The sequence below is a fragment of the Populus alba genome, chromosome 4, assembly GCF_005239225.2.
Source record: "Populus alba chromosome 4, ASM523922v2, whole genome shotgun sequence".
In the NCBI taxonomy this organism is placed as follows: domain Eukaryota; kingdom Viridiplantae; phylum Streptophyta; class Magnoliopsida; order Malpighiales; family Salicaceae; genus Populus; species Populus alba.
Window position 1 is genome coordinate 11,028,260 of NC_133287.1, and position 27,998 is coordinate 11,056,257.

Below are 27,998 nucleotides of genomic sequence, written 5' to 3' on the forward strand. Positions count from 1 at the left end.
TGAACTATTAGCATCACTATAAAATTGAAAAATACCAACAAAATATTTCATTAGTATTTAGAAAAAACTTTCATCAACAATTACAAAGTCAATGACATTGCTGAAAGAAATATATTGTCAACAACTTATTCATGAGAGATTTGTTTTTTGTTGATATTTCCATCAACAACTTCCTCTTTCAATGTAATATTCATATAAAAAAAATTAAATTTGATCGCCCAACTTCCATTAGGAAGTCCATCGACATCCTTAATTATTGTTGATTCCATCAAAAATACCTAAACCTTTTGCAACATTCTAATGAAATAGGAGCGATGGAATTGCCGATGTTACACATTGATTTCTGACAGACTACTCTGCTTCAGATCCCATTGAAAATGCCTAAACCTTTTGTAACTTTTTGATGAAATGGGTGAGAACATTGCTGATAAAATTGCCGATAAAAATATGATTATGTCAATAATTTTGTCGGCGTTTCACACTTGTTTTAGTGTTGTTTATTTGTTATTATCCCAAATGCATTTTTTTATTAACTCTAAACTCACAACAACAAAAACAACAACAAATCTGATGTATTATAAACAAAATTTCATACAAACAATAATTATGTTAAATTGAATTCCATACTTATTAAAAAAAAACAGATTAAAATTCTTAACAAGGTGGAGGGTGAGAAAAAGATCATGAACCGGAAGCTTTAGGAGAAGGAGGAAAATATAAAGCCAAATATAAACATACTTGCTTTCATTTTCTATTACTTTCTTGTTTGATACATGCTCTTATTTCTTCTTTTAGTTTTACCCTCATTTCTGCTTTTATATTGGGCAACTTAACAACCAATTGTTCCTGAACCTTGTACTAGACCATTTCCTCTATGATAGGTGATGTATGGCTTGGGCTATAATGTTATATGCCTAACATTGAAACATCATGGCATATCCTTATATCTTGGATTGATGCCATATGTATACTATAAACCTGATTTCTATAAGCTCCATTACTTGTTTTAACCTTCAAACATAATTAAGGGAGGATGAGTGTAACTATTTTCTTCATATTTCGCAACCATGCTGGTCTTATTTATATATCCTAAAAAAACATGTAAAAAACCAAGATTTATATTAATGATGCAAATAAAAATTAGTAAGGTAATTAAAATTATCCAAAAAATAATATATTTTTTTTTTGTAGAAAGAGTAAGAAGGGGGAAGAGAGAGCTATTGGAGTTCAATTCATTTAAATCTACCAACGAAATGTCTATCGACAATTTCATTGAAAAATATTGACTCGTCAAATTTTCGATGAAATTGCTAGTGAAATTTTTATTTGTTTTCTATTTATTTGTAAATTTCATATGACATTATCAATGGAACATATTCCATTACTATTTACTTAAAAAATTACAACCAAAATATTTTTTTTGTCGGTGTTTCTCTTATTATATGCTAGTTTTCTAGAAGTTTAAAAACTAAAAGTAAAAATAGAATATCAAAATTGCTTTGATATCATGTTGAATTTAAATATCAAGAATAAATAATAATAATAACAAAGAAGAAAAAATAAGAACATAAAATAAATATAGAAACATGCAGCTTAATATAGGGATTAAATCTTATTATTGTTGTGTTTATAATTTCTTGCCTCAAGAAGGCCTTTTTTAGTGTTACAACATAGTAGTTACGCAGCTATATTTATTTTAAAAATAAAATTCTAAATAGAAAATAGATGGTTTAACATCAATTCCTATTTTACAAGAAAACAAAATGGAAAAACTCAAATCACGCTAACAATATCTTGAGACGGCATCTTGAACAATATCTTCGGAGGGCATCATGAAATTGAAAACTATTCTGTAACCAAGCCAAAACTAACCCAAGAGTCATCGATTACTGATTTTGCTCATGCAATTTTGTGAAATTTTGTTCATCACCGAACAAATGTGACCTAAAGATTGGCATAATCTACTTCTGTACGTATATGCTAATCTAGACCTTACCCAGGAAAAACATTAAACTTGTAAAAATTATTTTTAGGATAAAGTATGTGTTTCTCCCAATAGTTTATGCTAATGTTCATCTTCAATCGCTGTTGTTGTTTAATTTGTCTCCTTTTTTCTTTTTCTTTTTTATTCTTCGAATTGTGAGAGAGTGTAGAAAGCTTGCTCATACGAGATGATGCAGACATACTCCGTCTTGGATCTCTAGTACTCCTTGTAAAATGTTTGATAATGCTCCCTAATCCTTCAAATTTAACATGCACACTGTCTGACCCGAGCTCACGCCTTAGATGTTGAGGCGTTCATGACGGAGGGGCAGAATCAGCGGAGGGGATTTTTGAGCCTTTGATTTCGAGCGGAGATGATGGAGGGTGTGCATTTGATGACACAAGGGGTACTTATTCCTACGTCATAATCGGATTTCCAGCCATGAAGGTGTTTTTTTCCTTAGGAATTTGATTTTTTTGTTGTTGTTTTTATCAATATTGAACCCTAAATAAATTGGAATTAGGAATATTGACAATGATCTTCCATCAAAGATTATGGGTTTTTTTTTTTTTTTTTTTTTTTTTTTTTTTTTTTCTATTTGATTTTATGGAGCGAGAGGAGAGTAGAAGCAATGTTTGTTGGAGAGGACAAAAATTTATTTACAAGCAACCGCTGGGACTCCTCCCTTTTCTATTCTAAAACATTTATTTATTTATTTTTTCTGAACTAATAAAAGAATTTACAAAACCATTTAAATAAAATTTAAAAAAGGAGGAAAATTTATATGCTTAAATTAAAAAAAAAAAAAAAAAAAAGTTCCGAACACTAAAAATACAATAATCTCGATTTTATTTAGATGCAAAAAAGGTGACTTTCAAGTTACCGTGGTAGGCACCTAGCTTGTGGCCATATTTCAACATCATTGTCATTGAATAGATGGCCACCTCCTCCTCATGTGTTGCTTTCCGAGCAGAGTTTTGTGAAGCTTCCTTTGCTTTCTCAGCCAAAAAAAAACAGGGAAAGCTCACCGCTACTTTTCCAAGAAAAAACAGGGAAACAAAAGCCAGACACATTTAGAGTACTATATATATATATATATATATATATATATATATATATATATATATGTCTTGCCTCTTTACGTTCCTTTATTCTCCAATGAATATCCTTTCGTTTCCCAACATGGTTTTTTCTCAAAACTTGCTTTTGATCATCACAGCTTCAGTGGCGGCGCTTGTTGGTGTTGCTGCAGCTTGCTCAAATGGAGAATGCAGGGTTGGCTACAGCTTGATCTTTTTTCTCGGTTTGCTTTCTTTGGTTTTTGGTATTTAATTTAACTTTTGTTTTAATAGCTACATGATGAATGTTCATCGAATCAAGATTGTGAAGCTGGACTCTATTGCCTCGCTTGCCCGCTAGGGTTTCCAGGCACCAGATGTGTTAGATCAACCATCACAGACCAATTCAAGCTTCTGGTGATTCTCTAACTCTCTTGCTTAATTTTTCTTTTGTAAGTAGGCATCTTGTTCATGTGTTAGATCAACCATCACAGGCACCATTCAGTGCATGATACCATGATGATAAAAGAATAAAAGGCAAAAGATATACTTAGGACAGACTTCTTTTCGATCTAGTTAAAATTGGAGTGGAAAATGTTGTCTATCAACAAAGTGTCTCAGAAAGTGTTTTTTTCCATGTAATTTCTGGATTAATTGTTTTTTAAAGTATTTTTTATTTGAAAATAAATTAAAATAATATTTTTTATTTTTAAAAAATTAATTTTTATATTAATACATTAAAATAATTTAAAAATATAAAAAATAATTTTTTTAAAATAAATAATCAAAGATTAAAACGATTTCACATTGCAACCCCGTAATTTGTAAGAATTAGGATGGTTTGAGTACGGCTGAAATTGGAATGGGAGGGCCTTAGTAGGCCCATCTGGCCCATTTAAACGTCTTGATTTAAAACAAAAGGTTTTTGACTTTGAATTGGGCAAATGTTATTACATCAAATTCATATTTTTTGTGTTCCAACCCGATATTATACAATCCGGTTCAAATTAAACCGCGTGTTTGTAACATCCATTCCTACTTCAACTTTTACTGATAAACTAAAACACATTAAATTAAGAGAAACTAAAAGGTAGATGTTTTTATCGAGCAATAGATATCGTAGCTCTAGAATTATTTACAAAGTGGTTTGAAGAATGAAATTACTAATTGTCCTTCTTAATAATTTTTTTTTACGTACAACAGGGGTAATATACATTTTCATTATTTTATAATTAAATTACTCTTGAAAAAAAAAAAATAATTGAGTTGACATGTAGGGTTTTTATGGAGTTTACAGCTTTTTAAGTATAGGCAAATGATTAAGTTATCATTAGAATTAAAAATTTCTTTATATGGTGTTTGGGTTTTTTTTTGTATTTTTATCATGGTTTTTTTTTTTTTTTTTTTGTAATTAGGTTGACGAAGAGGCAATTTAATATTTTAATAAATATAAAATATTTTTTTAAAAAATGACTTACATGTGCATTACTCTCAATCAAGGGTAGGGAGTGTCCTCACTCTTTGGGTAGCGTGTTAGAGGTCATTTGACTGCCAAACAATGATTTCTGGGGTGGTGTTTGAATCCTCTTGATGACATTTTCATTCCAGGACGACACATGTCCATTAGACCTTTAGTTTGGTGCCGATGGTATTTTGTTTTCCCTTTCTTTCTCCCAGCTGCTTAAATTCCGTGATGGCCTTCTAATTTTTTATAACTACCCTTCAATTTGTATTTTCTTTAGCTTTAATCCATGTTCATTTTATTACTATTTATTTAATTTGAAATAATTTATAAAATTAAAATTTCTTTTCAATTTCATCCTCCTTCTATTCTCTTCATTTATTAGAAATAGTCCTTGTTCTTTTGATTTCCCTTTGTTTCATTTTAGATAATTTTTAAAATTGATTTTTTTTCATGAATTTTTTTTCAATTTTTTTCCTATTAAATTTAATCTTCATCATTTTGATTTCTATATTTTTTACTTTGGTAAATTTTTTAAAATGATCTTTTTTTTTTTATATCCTTTAATATTAAATTGGTTGGGAATTGAGTTTTTTAAATGAGTCCGAATCTAAGATTTTATGGTTTATAAGTTTGAGGGATTAATCCAAGTTTAGAAGATTTGCCAAGGTTTTTTAATTTTATTTTTAAGCTCATATTTTTTTGGTTTCATCTCACAACATTTATTTAATTAGAAATTGTGCTTCGATTTTTTTTATTTTCTTTATGTATTCCTTAATTTCTAAATTACTTGGTTATCTCAGTTCTTTTTATTTGTTGTTCTTTGTTAAATTTAGCTTTTTAAAAGAATTGCTTTTGAATTAAATTGAATTAATTAAATATAAGGATAAGGCTCTTGAGATGATTTGAATGAGTGATCCATCCTTCAACAATGTGTTTGTTAGAAGTTGATTTTCATGATTTATTTTGATGGGATGGTCCTCTTCTGATAACTTGGATCACAAGTTTGAAAGGTTAACCGAGTTGATATCGGGTTTTTTGGGTCTTTTTTTTACATGGATTTTCTATTTTAATTTCATTCTTTAACAATGAGTTTATTGGAAGTTGGGCTTTTTTATTTTTCTTTATATGGGGTTATCTCATTCTCATAACCTAAATTGTTGGTTTATGGAAGTTGGGCTTTTTTATTTTTCTTTATATGGGGTTATCTCATTCTCATAACCTAAATTGTTGGTTTGATAGTCATTTTAAGGGTCATTTTTTTTTTTAAATCAAATATTTTTTTTGGTTTTATTCAGGTTTGTAATTTTTTCTCTTTTGATAAGTTTTTTTTTTAAGTCATCATGATAACTTTTTTTTTTAACTCGGTCGATTTTTTTTTTTTATCATGTAATTAAATGAAACCAACTTATTTGACTAGTTAGGTTTATGACATTAGTCATGGATTTCTCTTACTTTGTTAAAACACTTTATCACCATCTAAAACTCCTTTTTTTTTTTTTTTTTTTTATGCTGGAATTTTTTTTTCCTGGTCTAGCTCACAACATAATGCTGGCTATATAATTCTAGTCTTTTACTATAGATAATATGTTGCAAGTAATATCCATCAACACTTATTAAATTATTCATGCAACTCCCTAACTTTTTTTAATCATTTCATATAATTTCCAACGAGCATATTCATATAAAACAAGATATATATATATATATATATATATATATATATATATATATATATATATATATATATATAAGTCCATCATTAAATAGTCAAATATTTATCATTAAGACCCCTCTCATCATGGTTAATAAGATAAAGCTCAGAAAGAAGCTTGGATGCATCAAACACATAACTTAACAAAATTAACCATAACTTTATAATTGACTATTGGACTGAGATCAAGGTATTTTGATAATTCTACTAGCCCAATTTTAATGGAGGTGGGGTTGCTATAACCAGTTGAGGTCTAAAAAGCCTCCTAAATAGACCAAGAATATGTTTTTGTTTTCTAGTTTAATTGTTTTCCTAGTTAATTTTGGATTCTAATTACTTTTTTTTTTTAACTTTGATTTGAATTTTTTTTTCTAGGTTGGTTTTAATCTATATATAAGTGTTATTGTTATTATTAGATTATTGAGTTACATACTTTTAAAAAAATATTAAAGTTTTCTCTATGTATTTTTCTATAGTTTAGGACTGCAACCTTAGGGCTTGAGAATCTTAGTTTTTTTTCATCCATATTATATGTTATGCAAATTGGTATCAAAGAAAGTTGGCCTCTTTAATGGATAGAGATGGTAATAACACCTATTACTGAAGATCAATCTAGACAAACATTTACTAATGTGAAGGGTATTGGTGAAGAAGGATTTGATAAGGGTTATAGGGCCCTAACAAACCAAGACAGACCATTATAGCCTAAAAGATAATAAGCGAATGAGTTCCAAATAAAAATAAAAGTTTATATCTTCAATAGAGATCATGATATAGAATAGTTCCTTGATTGGATCACTAAATATGACAGAGTCAGGGAAACATGAGTATCATAAAAATAAGTGATGAAACTTGTCATGTAAAACTTGAATGATGGAAGTGTTATATAGATACATGATTGAGAGTGGGAATACATTTTTTTACATCATAGATATATATAAGGTTGCTGATGCTTGAAAGGTTCTCTTTTTTTTATTATTTTTTTTATAACCGATACTTGTTTCAATGATATCAAGATTATTCATGAACAAAGAAATTTGTCAATGAATAGATCATGGGGTTTTAAAAGCTAGTAGAATGGAATCGACTTTAGAATATAGAGAATCAATATTTTTTGAGATTCTTTGGGGGGCTAAAGTTAGCAATATGAGATAACATTAGAGTATAAATGTTGATTATACTCGCTAAAGTAAGAAAATTGGCATGAAAAGATGAGATGCTGGAAAAAAAAAAAAAAGAGAGGCTAGAAGCATTAGTAAATTCAATCGTTCTAGAAGGCTATACAATAAGGCAAGAAAATTCAATATCACTAATAAGGAAAAGGTAGTAAAAACATCAAAGCAACTTTCAACGAGATAAGATGTTGTTAAACATGATAAGGCTATAGAAAGGCAAGTTGATACTAACAAATAAAAAAACTTCATGCCAAGCCAATAATTTAAAACTACTTTAAATGTAAGGAGGCATGGCATTGTTCCTGTAATTATAGAAGGCAAAAATCAATCAACGTGATTGAAGGTAATGTGAGTAAGAACCTTTTAAATATAGTGGTAAGTTACATAAACCCATAGAGATGAGGAAGAAGATTTGTATAAGTATAATGATGATGATAATAACAATGATGGTGAGGGATAAACCTATCTAGTTAGGAAGATATTGTTAACACCAAATGTTATAGAAGATTCATAGCGAGACAAGTTATTTTGTACTCAATACACCATAAATAATAAGTTGTTTGATTTTATTATTGATAGTAGTTGCTATGAAAATATTATTGATCAATATATTGCTGAAATTAAAATAACCATAAGAACCATATCCTGAACTATATAAAATTGGATGGATTAAGGCAATAAGGAAAATAAGAGTAACTCAAAGCTGTAAAGTACCTTTTTTCCAATAAAAGTATAGGGATAAGACTTATTATCACATGGTATAAAAGAATGCATTTAGTTTAATATTTAGTAGGTCTTTGTAGTATGATGCAAATGCTAAACCCTTGGGTAGAGATAATTTATACAAGATTAATAAATATGATGTGAATTTTAACATTTTCTTTGAAAGAAAAACCCAAACCCAAACTTTATAAAATAGAACGAAAGCCTTTCCTTACCACAATTAATTCAAAACATGAGACACAATTAGATGTAAAGAAGACTAGACATGTTTATGCATTAATTATAAAGGAAAATATAGTTATTCTTAATATAGTTAAACCTTTTCTTTCTAAATTTGGAAAGATTCTACCTGATTAGTTATTGGATAGATTGCTCTTGATGAGAGATATTCAATATCATATTGATTTGGTATTAGGAGCTAACCTTTCAAATCTATTATACTATCAAATGAGTCATAAAAAGGATGAGTTATTGAAGGATAAGATGGAAGAGTAATTAATAAAATGATAGATTCAAGAAACCTTTGGTCTTCACGCAATTTTAGCCTTGTTAACCTTGGAGAAAGATAATAGTTGGCGTAAGAATATTGAAAATCATGCCATTAACAATATAATTATGGGTCACAAGTTTTTGACTCCTTAGTTAGATGGCATGTTTAACAAGTTATATAGAGCATTAGTTTTTACAAAGATTGATTGGAGAAATGATGTCATCAGATCTGAATTTGACTAGGAGATGAGTGGAAATCAACCTTTAATACAAAAAATGCATTGCATTAGTGGTTGGTTATGCTTTTCAGATTATCTAATATATTGAGCTTTTTTTTTTTAGAATGATGATGAATAAGATTTTATGTCTCTTTATAAATTAATTTATGGTTGTTTATTTTGATAACATCTTGATTTATAATTGATATAAAATTAACCAAGTGGGACATCTAAGAAAAGTACTGGAGGATTTCTTGGAAAATAAACTATATATGAACTTGAAAATGTATAGTCTTATGACCAATAAATTACTATTTTTAGGTTTTTTTTGTGAGTATAGATTACATATAAGTTGATGAAGAGATTGTTAGGACTTTTAGAAATTGGTCAATCCTTAAAACAGTTAGTAAGGTGTGCAATTACAATAAATCGGCTATCTTTTATTGACAATTCATAGAAAACTTCAATAATATAGTTGCACTAATTACCGAATGCATAAAGAAATGGGAGTTCAATTAGGGAGAAGTGGAAAAGAGCTATGATTTGCTTAAAGAAAAAATAATCATTACTTTGATTTTGGCACTTTTGAATCTTGACAAAATATTTAAGGTCGAATATGATGTTTATGTTAGAACTGGGGGTGTACTTTTTTAAGAGAAGAGACTCGTAGCATTTTTTAGTGAGAAGTTGAAAAATGCTAGATTTAAATGGTTCATATATGATAAGGAGTTTTATGTTGTTTTCAGACTGAAAAACTAGGAGCACTACCTAATAGATAAGAAATTTGTTTTGTATTCTAATTTTAAGATGCTGGAATTTTAAATACTCATAAGAGAATCACTAATGACATACACATGAGATGGGTAATTTTGCTTGTAGCAGTTCCAAATCAGAATTATGTATAAGGTTATAACTTAGAATATAGTTGTTGATTCTTTGAGTCAAAGGTAGCCTTGTTGGCTACTTTAAAAGGAGAGATCACTAGGTTCAATTATTTGAAAGAACTGTTTGAGTATGATGAAAATTTTGATGAGTTATGAGAGAAGTGTTAAAGTTAGAATTTGTCTATAATAACTGTCACATTCATTATAGGTTCTCAATAAGAGGTGATTAACGTAGCATTTTTCATTCTTTAGTGCGATTTCATTCTTTAGTGCGAGAAAAGATGATTTAGGATATGTACAGTGAAGGGTTGTTTGGTCACTTGTAGAGAAAGAAGACTAATAACGATATCATTGAGAGGTATTATTGGCCTCACTTAAACTGAAATATTGACAAGTTTATGCAAATATATTATATTTGTCAAACTACAAAAGGCAAACATATAATACAAGTTTATACATATCATTACATATTCTTGAAAATATATGGAAGGAATTGTCTATAGATGTTGTACTTAGTTTACCCCGTACACAAAGAGGAGAGGATTTTATATTTGCTGTAGTAGACATGTTCTCTAAAATAACGTGTTTTATCCCCTATAAAAAGATAAATGATGCTTTTATAATTGCTCAACTTTAATTCCAAGAGGTGGTTCATTTGCATTGGATATTGAGACCATCACTTTTGACTTAGACAACAAGTTCCTTGGTCATTTTTTATGGACGTTATGGAGGATGCATGTTTCAACACTATAATTTGGTAGTACAATATATCCATAAATAAATGGGTAAACAAAGGCGTTGAATCAAATAATTAGCAACTTGATTCAGAACATCTTTGATGACACACCAAACTTCTAAATTTTAACATATATGCATAGTGCCTCTAATAAATCACAAATCAAGATTGTGTATTTGTAATGTCCTAGACATGTACTTGATCTTGTATCACTTCAAAAGCATTTTGGATATAACTTGCTACTGGGAAGATGACTATGGATGTGCAAGCTATGCTTAATGTGAGGCAAAAAATGTTGAAAACTAATTCCAAATTTAAGGTTATTGCCAATAAATATGGTTGTGCTAAAATATTCAAGAATGAGATAAGGTGATGGTGTTTCCATGCAAAAAGAGATTATTGATGGGGTTCTATAGTAAGTTGCAGGAGAAGAAATATGGTCTTTATACCATAATAAAAAAATTAATGACAATGCTTATATTAGTGATTTACTAGATGATATAGGCATTTTCAGGACCTTTAATATTTCCTATATTTATCTTTATTATGATGAGAAGATATTATATCTAAAATTTGGTGTTGTAAATACATTTATGGATTAGATAGATAAGGCAAAGCTTGTAAAGAGTCTTGTGATGAAGCCTAGGCATTTCAAATGCATAATGTGACGAAAATAAACATAATTTTAGATTTGACTATTATATCAGATTCAAATCATGGCGGATGATTCTACGGGCCCAGTTCCAAGGAAGTAAATTAACTATAACTAGCTGAGGTTTGGGAAGTATTCAAATTTGGCAAAAAAGATTTGTTTTAATTATTTTCCTAGTTAATTTTGGGTTTTAATTACTATTTTTACTTTGATTTGGATTTGTTTTTGTTACTTTGGTTTTAATGTCTATATAAATAGTTAATGTGTTTTTTTTGTTCTCATGTTAATGATTTGTAAACTTTTTAGAAAATATCAAAGTTTTTTCTAGCTATTTCTTTATAGTTTAGGGTTGTAACTTTAGGGTTTGAAAACCCTAGTTTTTATTAGAGGTGATCATTTTTTATTCGGTTCGGTTTTTATATATAAAAAAGCAATCAAACCAAAAAATTTTTTACATAAAAAAAATCGAAATTGGTTCAAACCAACCGGTTTTGGTTATGTCTGGTTTGGTTTTTTAGAAAAAAATAGGTTCAAACTGGTTTGGCTCGGTTTTGGCTCGGTTTTTTCTGGTTTCACTCGGATTTTTCAGTGTGGCTTGGTTTTTTCTGTTTGGCTTTGTTTTTTTTTTTTCCCATTTGGCTCTATTTTTTTTTTTTAGTTTTTTCGATTCAGTTCGGTTTGGTTTTTTCAGTTCGGTTTTTTTCTTTGATTTTTTGAAAAGATCAAAGAAATAATATAAACAGATTTCTGATGCGAATGAACAAGGCAAGACCAACAATGTCAGGATCCTTGATCAAACACAGAGCATACTTAATGTACATAAAGTTTAACAAGAATGTAAATAATGAAAATAGAATCTTACTTAAATTTGTAAATTAACACAAGAGATATTGGGTACAAAGGAGAATTGATATGAGTTCCAGGTTACAAGTTACAATGGAGAATAAGGTTTTTTCTTTGGAAAAATAATGGTCTGCCTTCTGAAGAACTTGGAGTTCCCTTTTATAGACGAGTTGGCATGGAAGAAGCCAAAATGCCTGGTTGGAAAAGCTTGGAGATTCCATCAGTACCCATGTGAACCCATGTGGTGTTGTCTGCCATGCCCATGTGGTGACAGAAAAGGAAGATGCCCATGTTTTTTATGGGATTTTCCTTTGTTGTCTTGCTACTATCGACACTGATTTTGTCTGTTTGTAGTAGTAGTAACAGGTAATATTTGTAAAAAGAAAGCCTAAAACAAACATGCTTAAAATAAAAAAGGGACTCAAAACAGGTGAGTCTAAAATAGGGCTCTTGAACAGATGAGCTTGAGAAAGTTTGAAAATACCTTTTTTTTTTTTTTTTTTTTTTTTTTTAATGTTGCTTGATAGGTGGTAAAATACCAAAATAGTCATCTTCGTTATCATTTCCAAGGGAAATGACAGGAGATATCGATCCAGATGAGCTGGATTAGGACAATACCGTTTTCGGGTCTTGGCTTTGTATAATGCTTTGGACTATTTATAGGTATTCTTCCTCAGTTCTAGTAGAGGCAAGGAGAGCTGCCATTTGAGCCTTTCTGGCTAGAAACTTTGATTGAGGATGATGATCAATGATGGAAGCTGTTTGATGTTTTTGTAACCATTCCGTAACTGCTAATTTGGAACTTTTGGATTCGGCTGCAAAAGAATCCCACAATTTGATTTTGAACTTGCGAACCAGAATTGGATGTCCGTTTTGTAGATTATAATCATAGAACCATGAACATACCCATGGCATAAAAAAATTTGTACATAAAATGAGTAAGGAAGAGAACTTTCTTTCAGAAGGGTCTGGTTGGAAGTTGTTTTTGAAATGAAGGTAGCCATTTTCAACCAAAGGATGGTCTTTGAGGTAATCTACATGACAACCATAGTAGTCCCACCATTGGAGGAACCAGAGGGGGAGGTTTGTAGTATTCATGTCATTATGGAAGTAGAAAAGCCAAGAATGACTATGGTTTGGATTTTGTAAGAGGAAGGCATTGAACCATGCCTGTTGGTAATCCCAGTATGTATAGGTGGTATTGAAGTCCTGAGGGTTTGTACGGAAGTGTATGGGGAAGGAAAAAGGTTGATGTAAGGGTTGTCCCCAGTCTTTAGGGTGAATGATTTTATGAATAATACATGTAGAATATGCATGTTTAGTGTGATCAGAATGAAGTTTGTAGTGTTTGAACTTGACAGAATTAGTAATCTTAAGGATTGCGGATAATAGGACTGTGGTTTGGCTAGATTCTAGGGTTTGTAGTACCAATTTAGAGGGAAAATTTTTGAAACAGCAATGGAAGGGTTTTCATGGTAAAATCCTACTTTCATAGTTAAAATATTTTGAAAAGTAGTTTTGAAAATATATTTGGATTTGGTTTTTGGAAAACTGGTTTGTTGTAAAGAAAGGAGGGGTTTTGAAGTGGAAATGCCTCCTTGATGTTTTGAAAGTGGTTGAGAAATACTACCTGTTTGAGAGACAGAATCACCAGAGGTCTGTTGAGACACTTTTTATAGCGCCAGGAGTAATTCTGGCGATTTGGAAATGGTGTCGACCCAATGCTGGACTGCATTTGTTTGGTCCTGTTGGGGTTTTGTAGTTTCTTCTTCTTCAATAACTGCCACATATCAAGATTTGATTAGTTTAGCAGTTGAGATAACTGAAGACATGAGTTTTGCAGAAGGTTTGGGGTTCTTTGGTTTTGTAGGCTGGGTTTGAGGGGCTTTCCCCTTGTCTTTGGCCTTTGCTTTTGGAGGCATGAAGACCTGTTTTGAAGGAATTCTCGGGTTAGGAAATCTGGAATGGAATTTGAATCTCCTTTAATGTACACAATATCAAAATAAAAAATGCTTAAAATAGCTTGTCATCGGGCAAAAATTTGTTTTGAATCAAGATTTTGGACATCTTTTTGCAAAACTTCTTTTGCGAATTTACAATCAACACGAAGAAGAAATTTTTGATTTAGTAAATCACTTTGAAATTTTGTAATACAGAGAACAATTGAAAGGATCTCCTTTTTTATAGTAGAGTAATTTTTTTGGCAATCATTCCAGTGGGCAGATGTGTATTGGAGGATTTGTTCTTTGTCATCTTGAACTTGTTTGAGAATTCCACCATAACCTATGTCAGTGGCGTCAGTCTCAACTATCTTAGGAGCTAACGAGTTAGCTAGATGGAGGAGGGGAATGGTTTGGACCTGTTTCTTAATCTGTTTGACGAGGTTCGTATGAAGGTCGAACCAAGGAATGGGGTTTGTTTTTAACCTATCATGTAAGGGTTTTGCTAGACGGCTAAGATTGGGGTATTAGTCCAAAACATAATTAAGACTACCTAAAAACCTTTGCAATTGGGTTTTATCGGTGATCTTATCAGGAAATTTGTTGGTAAAGGTAAGGGACCTCTCTATTGGTGTTACAGTGCCTTGGCAAATATAATGGCCTAGGAAACGGACATGAGTTTCAAAGAGAGAAATTTTTGTTTTAGAAACAACTAGACCATTTTGTTTGACAGTATGAAAGAAAATATGTAGATGTTTGAAATGTTGATCAATGGAATGTGAAAAAATAAGCACATCGTTAATGTAAACAATGCAGAATTTTGAATGTGCATTGAAAATGTCATTCATGATACGCTGAAATTCAGATGGATTATTTTTTAGACCAAAGGGCATGACATTCCATTCATATTGACCAAAGGGAACTGTAAAAGCAGTTTTGTATCTATCTTTTGGATCAATCTGGATTTGCCAAAAGCCAGATTTCATATCGAACTTAGAAAATATGAATGCAGAGTGCAATTTTTGTAACAAATCTTTTTTGTTAGGGATTGGATATCTGATCCATTTGAGAGCGGTATTCAGAGGTTTGTAATTGATCACAAGTATTGGTGTGCCTCTTTCGATTTCAGAGTTTTTATTCACATAGAAGACGACACACGACCAGGGTGATCGAGACTTTTGGATAAGACATTTAGACTCGAGATCATGGATTTCAAGTCTGCAATGTTGTTCTAAATCAGCATTCATTTGCATGGGCCTTGCTTTTGTAGGTATTGGTTTTTCTGAAAAAGTATCTTCATAGGGAAGATCAACTATGTGTTGTTTTCTTTTCCAGAAACCATTAGGTAAGTCCGAACAAATCTGTTGCTCAATCTTATTTTGTAAATCAACGATTTTCTTTTGTAAATCAGGGTTTTGTAGTTGTTTAGTTATATGAAAAAAATTGGTATGGAGTGATCACGTCAATGAATGGAGTACCGAGAATGATGGTATGATTAATATCTTTTGTAACAACAAAAAATGTTTTAAGAGAGAGGCCTTTGTTGAAAACAGAGGCTTGAGTTTTTCCTGCAATATGTAATTTTGAATTATTAGCAGCAGAGAGTTTTTCAGATGTATTTTGCAAAAATCTTTTTGGAACCACTCCTTTGATGCAGTTCAAATCTGCACCTGTGTCAAATAAGGTGATGGTGTTAAGTTTGAAATCTTTTGAGAAAATAAGAGTAATGCTAATTAAATATATTTTTAAAGATATTTGTGTTAATACATTTAGAAAATCATCTGGAATATACTCAATATTTGTAAGTGTATGTGGTAATGCATGAGATTTAATGGTATGATCTTCTGTATCAGACTCACTATTAGACTGGCTTTCAATTTTGGATAAAAGATTGGAAAGGAGTTCAACATTTTTGTCTTTCAGATGAGAAGGGTCTCCAACAAAGTGTAAGGAGATTGTAAGAATAAGGGTTTATACAACATCTTGGATAGTATTTTCGGATGGGTCAAGGATGGGTGTTTGGTCTTCATATGTTTGGAAGGAGTTTAGGATATGTAGGTGATCAGTTTCAGTTAGACGGTAGTCCCACCATCTTTTTAACTGACTACAGAAACCAGCAATAAGGAGTTCAACAATAGCTTTGTTTGAGGTTCCTGTTTGGGTTTTGTAGGCATTGGCTGCCATAGTCATTTGCTGGAGGGTGTTGAGGATATTGTATTTGGACATTCCATCTATATTCCATTCATAGAGGGAAGAAGCATTATATTTGTGTTGAGTAAGGATAGTTGGTTCAGTGGTTATGGAAATGTCTGGAGCAGTGGATGTTTTTGGAGTTTGCCATGCAAGTTTGTTGAGGGTAAGAGGTTGGTTTGGAGAAGTACTTTCATCAGAAGACTCCTCAAGGCTTTTTTGTAGAGTACTGACTTGATTTGTGGAGGTGGAAGGGTTGGTTGTTTGTGGTGTATCTAGGACAGTTAAAGATGAACTGTCAAGGTGTTGTAAATGTGTTTTGATAGCTTTGAGAAAGTCTGTTTGGTTCTCTTGGAGTTGTGTTTGGCTTGTTTTTGTAATTTGGTAGGGTTTGAAGACTGGGTTTTTTAGTTTCAGGTCAGTTGAGGTTTCAATGTCTACCGAACTTGTAGTGGTTCTTTGTATTTGTTAAAATTGGTATTAGAGCCTATTGGGGTCCGGATAGGAAGACATATTAGATAATAGGTGAATGCAACTGAATGGTGTAAGTCCCGTTTAAGTCTTAAGGGCAATAAATCCATATAACCTGCAGTCTGTTTCCTAGTTTATCTTTATTTTCTATAGATTCTGTTTTTCACAGGACTACTTCTATTTCAGCTTCCTCCACCTCTGAATCTTCTGAAAGTAGAAGAATTGTACAAAGTGAAGAAATAACTATTGAAGATTTTACAAAAAACATTGATGATTGTAAAATCCTAAAAATTTCTCAAACTCAGATTTATCAAAAATCTAAATATGATATTTTCAAAACAGATTGTACTATCAAAACTGAGGAACGAGATATTCAGCTTACAAAACCTTTTGAAACCATCCAACTTCTTTCTTAAAAGTCCTTACAAAAACATCTAGCTAGAAACTACAAATATATTCATGTTGGCCTTGTCCAAGTCGGAATAAAACCCTTCACAAAAGAAGGTCTAAACACCTCCATCCTAGTTGTCCTAAGAGATGCTCGATTTCAAAACTTCCAAGACTCTCTCCTTAGTTCTATTGAGTATAGCCTTTGTAGTGGCCCCATATCTTTTGACTGTTATCCAAACATAACCATATCTCTTAAAGACAAAAATATTCTATAGAGTATGCTATTACAAATAAAAACCCATAATTATAACATGCTAGAAGCATCTATCCCTGTTGCTCTCATATTTAAAATTCACTACAAAGCCATGTTCTCAGCTTTTGCCAACAAACACAAATTCCAATATAAAAAAGGAGAAACACTCCTCTTAGAAACCGATTTATCCCGCTCAAACACTGTTGTTCCAAAAGCCATTCAATGGAAAGACATATCCCTTCTAGAAGATTGGGTCCTTGAAGGTGCAGCATCACCAGAAAAGCCTCAACCACCTCAACCCAATGTTGAAATAAAAAACATTACCCAATACACAAATGACAAAGTCAAACTATCTTTCCATCGTCACTCTACAAGTTCCAGGTTCTCAGAAGCCTCTTCTTCTTCCAGTACAATAGATCTGGGAAGAATTTCCAAAATCCCTTTTGTTATTAATATCCCTTATCACCAAACTTCTCCAAGAAAATCTACGTCCGATATCCCTTCTACTAGCTTCCAAAATGCAGACAATACTACAAATATCCTAAAACCTGTCTATACAAATCTTGAACAATCCTCTCCTCCAACTTCACCAACCTTTTCAGCTGTTACTGAAAATATCCAAAAAGAGCTGAATATATTAACCTCAGAAAAACACTTTGTTCTTGACAAAACTCTCTTCCAAAAAGATTTCTATTCTGCCTATAACTTTACAAAATGAATTTGGTTTTTTCCAAAACTTTTTCCAACATAGAAGTGAGATACAAAAGCAATTTTATAATTTCATTAAGTTACATAAAATATAGATTCTATTCTTTGATTGGTTTGAATTTATTATGCATCTGAACATCGCATGGCATATCCTTTTGCATCCATTAAACATGCATGCCCAATCACATCAAGATCAAAAACCCCTGTATGGAACCTCACTAGTGGACCCACAGTTGAGTCTGAACATCCACCTTTACAAAATATCCAAATAACCGACAACAACCAGACTGTAGAGGCAGCCCCTTACAAATTTTCCACTGATGACACCCTTTCCAATACAAAACATATCATTAACCAAAACAACTTTGCAAAGACCAACCTTAACACCTTGGGAAAACAGCTTACAAGACTAGAAAAACAAATACAAAGAACCACTACAAGTTCGGTAGACATTAAAACCTCAACTGACTTGAAACTAAAAAACCCAATCTTCAAACCTTACCAAATTACAAAAACAAGCCAAACACAACTCTAAGAGAACCAGACAGACTTTCTCAAAGCTATCAAAACACATTTACAACACCTTAACAGTTCATCTTTAACTGTCCTAGATACACCACAAACAACCAACCCTTCGACCTCCACAAATCAAGTGAGTACTCTATAAAAAAGCCTTGAGGAGTCTTCTAATGAAAGTACTTCTCCAAACCAACCTCTTACCCTCAACAAACTTACATGGCAAACTCCAAAAACATCCACTACTCCAGACATTTCCATAACCACTGAACCAACTATCCTTACTCAACACAAATATAATGCTTCTTCCCTCTATGAATGGAATATAGATGGAATGTCCGAATACAATATCCTCAACACCCTCCAGCAAATGACTATGGCAGCCAATGCTTACAAAACCAAAACAGGAACCTCAGACAAAGCTATTGCCGAACTCCTTATTGCTGATTTCTCTAGTTAGTTAAAAGGATGGTGGGACTACTATTTAACTAAAACTGATCACCTACATATCCTAAACTCCTTCCAAACATATGAAGACCAAACACCCATGCTTGACCCATCCGGAAACACTATCCAAGATGTTGTATCAACCCTTATTCTTACAATCTCCTTACACTTTGTTGGAGACCCTTCTCATCTGAAAGACAACAATGTTGAACTCCTTTCCAATCTTAGGTGTAAGAAGCTCAGTGACTTTCAATGGTATAAAAACACCTTCCTTACCCGTGTCATGCTTAGGGAAGATTCAAACCAACCCTTTTGGAAAGAAAACTTCCTTGCAGGTCTACCTATTCTCTTGGGAGAAAAGGTTAGAAACAAAATCAAAGACACCTTTACAACAAAAACCATACCATATGACCAACTCACATATGGTGAACTTGTAAGTTTCACCCAAAAAGAAGGTCTTAAAATCTGTCAGGATCTTAAACTCCAGAAACACCTAAAGTGGGAAATGAAACATACCAGACAAGAACTTGGTAGTTTCTGTCACCAGTTTGACCTTTCCACTAAAAAACCCTCTTGCAGCGGAAACTGCTCATAACCAAGAAAACATCCAAGCCACAAACCTCCTTATAGACGATCAACCTATAAAAATCGACAACAGTTTTATTCCAAACCGGATTCACCTTACTACAAAAAGCCCTATAAATTTACCAAACCCCAAAGACCTTTCCAGTCAAAACCCAAAACAAAATTTGACCCCAAAAACGTTACCTATTACAAATGTAACCAGAAAGGACATACGTCCCGTTTTTGCAAAGTCAATACCTTCAAATAGATGAAGATACCATCAACCAATTACAAAATCTCTACATTGAAGCTACATACATTGACTACTCTTCTTGAGATACTTCTGAAGAAGAATTTCAAATTGATGAAATAGCAACTACCAGTGCCGCTTCAGATACCTCTACAAATTCCAAACAAATCAACGTCTTAACCCAGAACCAGGAATTCATTCTTGAAGCTATCAAAAGACTTGATGATCCTCACCTTCAAAAGACATATCTAGACAAATTATTGAAAGATTTCAACCAACCAGAAAACCCTCCATCATCTAACCGCTCTATATTACCCTCTACCAACACCAATACCTATGATCTTACAAAGATCCTTAATAAAAAGAAATCCAAAACCACTGTTACCATTCCAGAATTACATTCTGAGATAAAAACCCTCAAATTCGAATTACAATCCCTTAAACAAGCCCAACAAAAAGACTCTGCCATACTACAACATCTTTTATCCAATATTGAAAGCCAGTCTGATAGCGAGTCTGATACAGAAGATCAGACCATTGAATCTCATGCATTACCGCATACACTTAAAAATATTGAGTATATTCCATATGATTTTCTAAATGTATTAACACAAATATCTTCAAAAATATATTTAATTAGCATTACTCTTATTTTCTCAAAAGATTTCAAACTTGACACCATCGCCTTATTTGACACAGGTGCAGATTTGAACTGCATCAAAGAAGGAGTGGTTCCAAAAAGATTTTTGCAAAATACATTTGAAAAACTCTCTGCTGCTAATAATTCAAAATTACATATTGCAGGAAGAACTCAAGCCTCTGTTTTCAACAAAAGTCTCTCTCTTAAAACATTTTTTGTTGTTACAAAAGATATTAATCATACCATCATTCTCGGTACTCCATTCATTGACGTGATCACTCTATACCAAGCACATCATAATTGCATTACTTCCAAAATCAATAGCATCAAAATTGTTTTCCCATTTTTAGAACAGTCTAAGACTAGAAATTTGAATTTAATTAAAGCATGCTCCATACACACTTATCAAATCAATGCACTAATTCATGGCAAACAATTCCATTTACATGATTTACAAAACCATGTTTCTTTTTGTCGTATAACCAAACAACTACAAAACCCTGATTTACAAAAGAAAATCATTGATTTACAAAATAAGATTGAGCAACAGATTTGTTTGGACTTACCTAATGCTTTCTGGAAAAGAAAACAACACATAGTTGATCTTTCCTATGAAGATATTTTTTCAGAAAAACCAATACCTACAAAAGCAAGGCCCATACAAATGAACGCTGATTTAGAACAACATTGCAGACTTGAAATCCATGATCTCGAGTCTAAATGTCTTATCCAAAAGTCTCAATCACCCTGGTCGTGTGTCGCCTTCTATGTGAATAAAAACTCTGAAATCGAAAGAGGCACACCAAGACTTGTGATCAATTACAAACCTCTGAATACCGCTCTCAAATGGATCAGATATCCAATCCCTAACCAAAAAGATTTGTTACAAAAATTGCACTCCGCATTCATATTTTCTAAGTTTGATATGAAATCTGGCTTTTGGCAAAACCAGATTGATCTAAAAGATAGATACAAAACTGCTTTTACAATTCCCTTTGGTCAATATGAATGGAATGTCATGCCCTTTGGTCTAAAAAATGCTCAATCTGAATTTCAGCGCATCATGAATGACATTTTCAATGCACATTCAAAATTCTGCATTGTTTACATTGACGATGTGCTTATTTTTTCACATTCCATTGATCAACATTTCAAACATCTACATATTTTCTTTCATACTGTCGAACAAAATGGTCTAGTTGTTTCTAAAACAAAAATTTCTCTCTTTGAAACTCGTGTCCGTTTCCTAGGCCATTATATTTGCCAAGGCACTGTAACACCAATAGAGAGGTCCCTTACCTTTACCAACAAATTTCCTGATAAGATCACCGATAAAACCCAATTGCAAAGGTTTTTAGGTAGTCTTAATTATGTTTTCGACTACTACCCCAATCTTAGCCGTCTAGCAAAACCCTTACATGATAGGTTAAAAACAAACCCCATTCCTTGGTTCGACCTTCATACGAACCGCCATATTCTACATGTATCATTCACAAAATCATTCACCCTAAAGACTAGGGACAACCCTTACATTAACCTCTTTCCTTCCCCATACACTTCCGTACAAACCCCCAGGACTTCAATACCACCTATACATACTGGGATTACCAACAGGCATGGTTCAATGCCTTCCTCTTACAAAATCCAAACCATAGTCATTCTTGGCTTTTCTACTTCTATATTGACATGAATACTACAAACCTCCCCCTCTGGTTCCTCCAATGGTGGGACTACTATTGTTGTCATGTTGATTACCTCAAAGACCATCCTTTGGTTGAAAATGGCTACCTCCATTTCAAAAACAACTTCCAACCAGCCCCTTCTGAAAGAAAGTTCTCTTCCTTACTCATTTTCTGTACAAAATTTTTTATGCCATGGGTATGTTCATGGTTTTATGATTATAATCTACAAAACGAACATCCAGTTCTGGTTCGCAAGTTCAAAATCAAATGGTGGGATTTTTTTGCAGCCGAATCCAAAAGTTCCAAATTAGCAGTTACGGAATGGTTACAAAAACATCAAACAGCTCCCATCATTGATCATCATCCTTAATCAAAGTTTCTAGCCAGAAAGGCTTAAACGACAACTCTCCTTGCCTCTGCTAGAACTGAGGAAGAATACCTACAAATAGTCCAAAGCATTATACAAAGCCAAGACCTGAAAACGGTCTTGTCCCAATCCAGCTCATCTGGATCGATATCTCCTGTCATTTCCTTTGGAAATGATAATGAAGATGACTGTTTTGTTATTTTACCACCTATCAAGCAACATTAAAAAAAGAAAAAGAAAAAGAAGGTATTTTCAAACTTTCTCAGGCTCATCTATTCAAGAGCCCTATTTTAGACTCACCTATTTTGAGTCCCTTTTTATTTTAAGCCTGTTTGTTTTAGGCTTTCTTTTTACAAATATTACCTGTTACTACTACTACAAACAGAAAAAATCAGTATCGGTAGCAGCAAGACAACAGAGGAAAGTCCCATATAAAACATGGGCATCTTCCTTTTCTGTCACCACATGAGCATCTTCCTTTTCTGTCACCACATGGGCATGGAAGACAACACCACATGGGTTCACATGGGTACTGATGGAATCTCCAAGCTCTTCCAACCAGGCATTTTGGCTTCTTCTATGCCAACTTGTCTATAAAAGGGGACTCCAAATTCTTCAGAAGGCAGACCATTATTTTTCCAAAGAAAAAACCTTATTCTCCATTGTAACTTGTAACCTGGAACCCATATCAATTCTCCTTTGTACCCAATATCTCTTGTGTTAATTTATAAATTTAAGTAAGATTCTATTTTCATTATTTACGTTCTTGTTAAACTTTATGTACATTAAGTATGCTCTGTGTTTGATCAAGGATCCTGACATTGTTGGTCTTGCCTTATTCATTCGCATCATAAATCTATTTATATTATTTCTTTGATCTTTTTAAAAAATCAGTATATAGGCTGGAAACCTGTGACCCGATCTTTTAGATCATTCTCAGGTATAACAACGCCACGTACTGAGTATTTATTTATTATATTTGTTATTTCAATTATCTGTTAGTTAAAAAAGATTTTTTAGACCAAAGGGCATGACATTCCATTCATATTGACCAAAGGGAACTGTAAAAGCAGTTTTGTATCTATCTTTTAGATCAATCTGGATTTTCCAAAAGCCAGATTTCATATCAAAGTTAGAAAATATGAATGCAGAGTGCAATTTTTGTAACAAATCTTTTTTTGTTAGGGATTGGATATATATATAATAAAGCAACAATTTGGTTTCCTAACAACTAATACACAACATAATTTGTGTTTCTTTTCCCTCTTTCTTATTAATAGAACAATTCTTTGCCTTTCAACAAATATGCATTTTTGGCGACTCACAATGCCTATGCTATTGATGGATACCCATCTCACACTAGAGTTCCTCGAATCACATTTACCAATCAAGAAGACAGCGTCATGGATCAACTAAATGTAAATGTTTCTTTCTTGTTTAAATGTCATTTTCTTGTGTTAGAACATCTTTTTTTGTCAATTAACGAATGCCATTAATTATTTGACTACAGAATGGAGCTCGAGCCTTGATGCTTGATACCTATGATTTTCGTGGAGATGTATGGTTATGCCATTCATTTAAAGGACAATGTCATGACTATACTGCATTTGTATGAACATTTTATTCCCTACTAATTAAGTTATGTGAGATATTTTTTCCTTTTATTTTCTCTACGGTGTGAAAATGTTTGTGTTTGCCACTAGTAGGGTCCAGCTATTGACACTCTAAGGGAAATTGAAGCTTTCTTATCTACACATCCAGCAGAAATTGTTACGATAATCTTAGAAGATTATGTTCAAGCCCCAAATGGATTGACCAAGGTCTTCACTGATGCTGGCTTGATGAAATATTGGTTTCCTGTGACAAACATGCCCAAAAATGGTCAAGATTGGCCATTAGTTAATGACATGGTCCAGAACAACCAAAGGCTACTTGTTTTCACTTCAATTCAATCCAAGGAAGCAAGTGAAGGCATTGCTTACCAATGGAATTACATGGTTGAAAATCAATGTAAGAAATATAAAAAAATGTTAATAATTTTTTTTAATTTTTTTACTTTTTTATAACCTTGTAGAATTTGTTATATAATATGCATACAATTGTTTTCGGCAGATGGGAATATTGGCATGCAAGCAGGAAGTTGTACTAATAGAAAGGAGTCACCTCCTCTTAATGACAATAGTAGATCATTGGTGTTGGTAAATTACTTTAGATGTATTCCTATGAAGAAACTCTCTTGTGAAGATAACTCAAGGAATCTCATAAATATGCTTCATACCTGTAATGGTGCTGCTGCCAACAGATGGGCAAATTTTGTTGCTGTAGATTATTACAAGGTGCATATATATATTATATATATATATAACACACTTAAATTCTCCTATAATTACATTTCCTCTCATTTACCTCGAAGTCTCAAGATCTAACCTCTTATTAGTAACAAGGGGAATAATAATAATAATAAAAATTTCCCTATAATTATGGTTTTTTTTTTCCTGCAGAGAAGTGAAGGAGGAGGATCATTTCAAGCTGTGGACCTACTAAATGGGAAGCTATTATGTGGGTGTGATGATGTCCATGCATGTGTGGTAAGTTATAATTGGGATTAAGTTTATTAACATTCACCGTATCAAAATAATGTTATGCTTGCCATTACTGATCAAATACAAATTTTTTTATTGATTTTATATTCCTGTAACTGTATCAACTTATTCTTAGTGTTCTGTGTCTTATGGAAAATGGGGCATGGTCAAATTAGTGCATCAAATCTCCTACTCATATCGAGTTTTTGCACAATAATATGATCCTAATTCGTGAAAATTTCACTAACAATATTATGCATTTTCTTCTACTTGAAGTGTAAAACCCTAACAAACACACTTATATATATATATATATATATATCATTATGGTGAGTTTAATAATAATAGTGCAATTAAATAAGGAAAAAAAGAGAGTCGGCAACCCATACAAAAAGAAAAAAGTGATTTGGAGACCTAAAAGGGAAGAAACAAATAGGGGAGGACCAGACTTAAAAGGTATGAATAAATGAGGGATAAAAACAAAAAAAAAGGGGGGGAGAAGAAAAACTATCATCCCTTAAAGGAGGAGAGCTAACAACAGAAAATAAAGAAAAATAGAGAAGAAGAGTCATTCATTGCCTCTTCATTTTCTCTCAAGAACAAACAAGGAGAACTATATGCATCCACCATTTGAGAGGAAATTAGAAGGGTGAGGGAAGATTTAGACATCAGAAGACAAGACAAGAGAAGAAGAAAGCCAAGAAGGAGCTGACAACAGAAAGGGAAGAGAAGAAGAACAACCGAAACATTTAAGCGAGAAGGGGTTCCAAGGAGTAGAAAACATAACTAGGACAAACCTGAGACCTTTATAGAGCAATTTCAAACATTCTAGTTAAGTTGCATGCAAGAATACAACAACCCTAGGTTAAGTTTTTAAGAAAATCTCTAGGTTAGTTAAGGTAAGGATGAGTGTGAAGGAGAGGTTAAGAAAGGCTAAGTGATATTTTTGACCCAACTAGAGGACAATGAAACTAGAGGAAGGTTTGCAGACCTTTGGCCAAATATGAACAAAGAGGGAGGAGAAATATGTTGATACTAATTAAGCATGCATGTTGAGAGACAATGTTGAGTTTCATAAAATTATGATATGCTGATATTTGAAAACATATGAACAACCTTGTTACGCATATTCTTATGAAGCCTAATCCCTAAATAAACTATGTCTGTATGTGTGATTGTTATTAACATGAGAAAAGGATGAAATTCGGTGGGTAATAGTGGATGAAGGAAGGAAAATAAATGCCTAAAAAATAATGGTTTATGTGTTGAACACGCAAACCGAGTGAAAATATGGGTTGTTATGTTAATTAACTTGTGCCCAAGAATCAACATAGATAAAGACATCATCTGAAGTAATATAAGCTGTAGTTTGAGCTGTTAGCTATCCAACAAGTCTGACCTAGCTTAATTGGGAGATCTAGAGCTCTAGATATAGGTAAACATCTGAGGGGAGGTCGAGTTGTCACCCTTGCTGGTAGTTTCGACCAAGTTAATAAAATGGTGAAATTTAGTCACGTTAAGATATAATTTATTCCTCCCTTGTAAAATGTGTAGCATCATGTCCTGATTTTTTTAAAAAATAAACCTTATTTGAAATTGAAGTAGTGATGTTTGTTATGACTGTTAATGAACCAAAATCCTAAACGATAATAATGGGAGGGTAAATGTTAAAATAAAGGTAAAAGAGAAATGAATGTTGTCACCATTTCTATTACTATGATGTGATATGTGATTGTGAATGGAATAATGATGGGTACTTGTGGATTCAGGATAAATCGCAGGAGGAGTATAACAGCAACAAGGGAATGCAAGTCGAGCTTCTGCAGCAGGTAGGTATTCTACACCTATATCTTTCTTAGTTAATACGATTCTAGTTATTTGTTTGGATTATAAATTTTATGCCTATGAATGAGAACAAAAACAGAAAAAGATGAAATGACATGAATGAGAACTGGAAAACAAAATTTGATTTATGAGTTCCTTCAAAGAGAATGGATGAAAATAATGAGTTTTCATGGATAATCATCCCTTGGATTTGATTAGCCAATCCCAAATATGGGAGGCTAATAATGTTAGCTAGGTTGGCTAACATTAGCATGACCAATACAGAGAAGGAGAAACATTGGACTTGATTAACTATTCGGGTTAAGAATAGGTAAAGATATTTTCAGTTGATGTCGGTATCAACAAACTCATGGAACTTGATTAGGTTTCCTAAGGTGAAAACTAATGATGCCAAGAATTCTTGACATTAGCATACCTGAGGATATTCCTAGGTAATATGGAACACTAATTAACTATGAACGGGTTATGTTGGTGTTAGCATTCCCACGAACTTGATTAGTTGATTCCAGAATGGGCAACTAAAGATACTAATATGAGTTATTAGTATCGGCAATTATCTTCCTGGATTGGGGAAAAGGTGGCATAATAGTTGGACTTATTGTGGTTGCAATATGATTGAGATATGAGTATAAGATGTGTACAAGATGATAGTAGATAACTTGGGACTTCCTGATATAGAGGAAACTCTGCCAAAATTTCTGTAACCCTTTAATAATGGAAAAAAATTACCCACAAATTCGGTAATATATTTGTTTTGTTTGATCCTGAAAATGGAAATGTTACCTACAATCTGTATCAACTTTAGGAGCTTTCACTCCCTAATAGAAATGACAAGACATCCACATTCCAATATGAATAGTATAGGTTAGTGTGTGTGTGTGTGTGTGTGTGTGTGTCTGTATTGTGTAAATTTCCCTTTTCTATTTTATTGTATGCGTATTTTATTTATTCTGAAAATTATAAATTGCAGGTCCTTCCCACTCATGTCAGGAGTAGTATTTAGGTCTCCTAGTTTTCTTTTGCATGAATTAGGAATATAAGAATTACATATGTATTTTTTTTTCTTAAGTGACCATGTAACTCGGGACATAATAATGTCATCCTTGTAATTTTATGTTTGGAATACTGGATTGTATTATTTTGTATTTGGAATTCAAATGTTTGTATGCTTCTCTTATTTATTAAATTATGTATGTTAAATGTGAAAGAAATTAG

General features: G+C 32.4%; 1 protein-coding gene across 4 annotated transcripts; it reads left to right on the forward strand.

Annotated features, from left to right (window-relative positions):
• Positions 1 to 2,955: 2,955 nt before the first annotated feature.
• On the forward strand, positions 2,956 to 27,990 carry LOC118055060 (PI-PLC X domain-containing protein At5g67130). 4 transcript variants are annotated; one of them, XM_073408588.1, is made up of 9 exons: positions 2,957 to 3,259; positions 3,337 to 3,459; positions 23,637 to 23,774; positions 23,867 to 23,965; positions 24,063 to 24,366; positions 24,469 to 24,692; positions 24,858 to 24,944; positions 26,708 to 26,771; positions 27,754 to 27,990. In XM_073408588.1, exons 1-9 carry the CDS (start codon positions 3,110 to 3,112, stop codon positions 27,777 to 27,779), a joined length of 1,215 nt encoding a protein of 404 aa, XP_073264689.1. In that variant the 5' UTR covers positions 2,957 to 3,109; the 3' UTR covers positions 27,780 to 27,990. The 4 variants fall into 4 exon arrangements, with proteins under 4 accessions (XP_034922743.1, XP_073264689.1, XP_034922742.1 ...); XM_035066850.2 differs by having other exon boundaries at positions 2,958 to 3,259; positions 26,708 to 26,767; XM_035066851.2 differs by lacking the exon at positions 23,637 to 23,774 and having other exon boundaries at positions 26,708 to 26,767.
• The last annotated feature ends 8 nt before the right edge of the window (positions 27,991 to 27,998 follow it).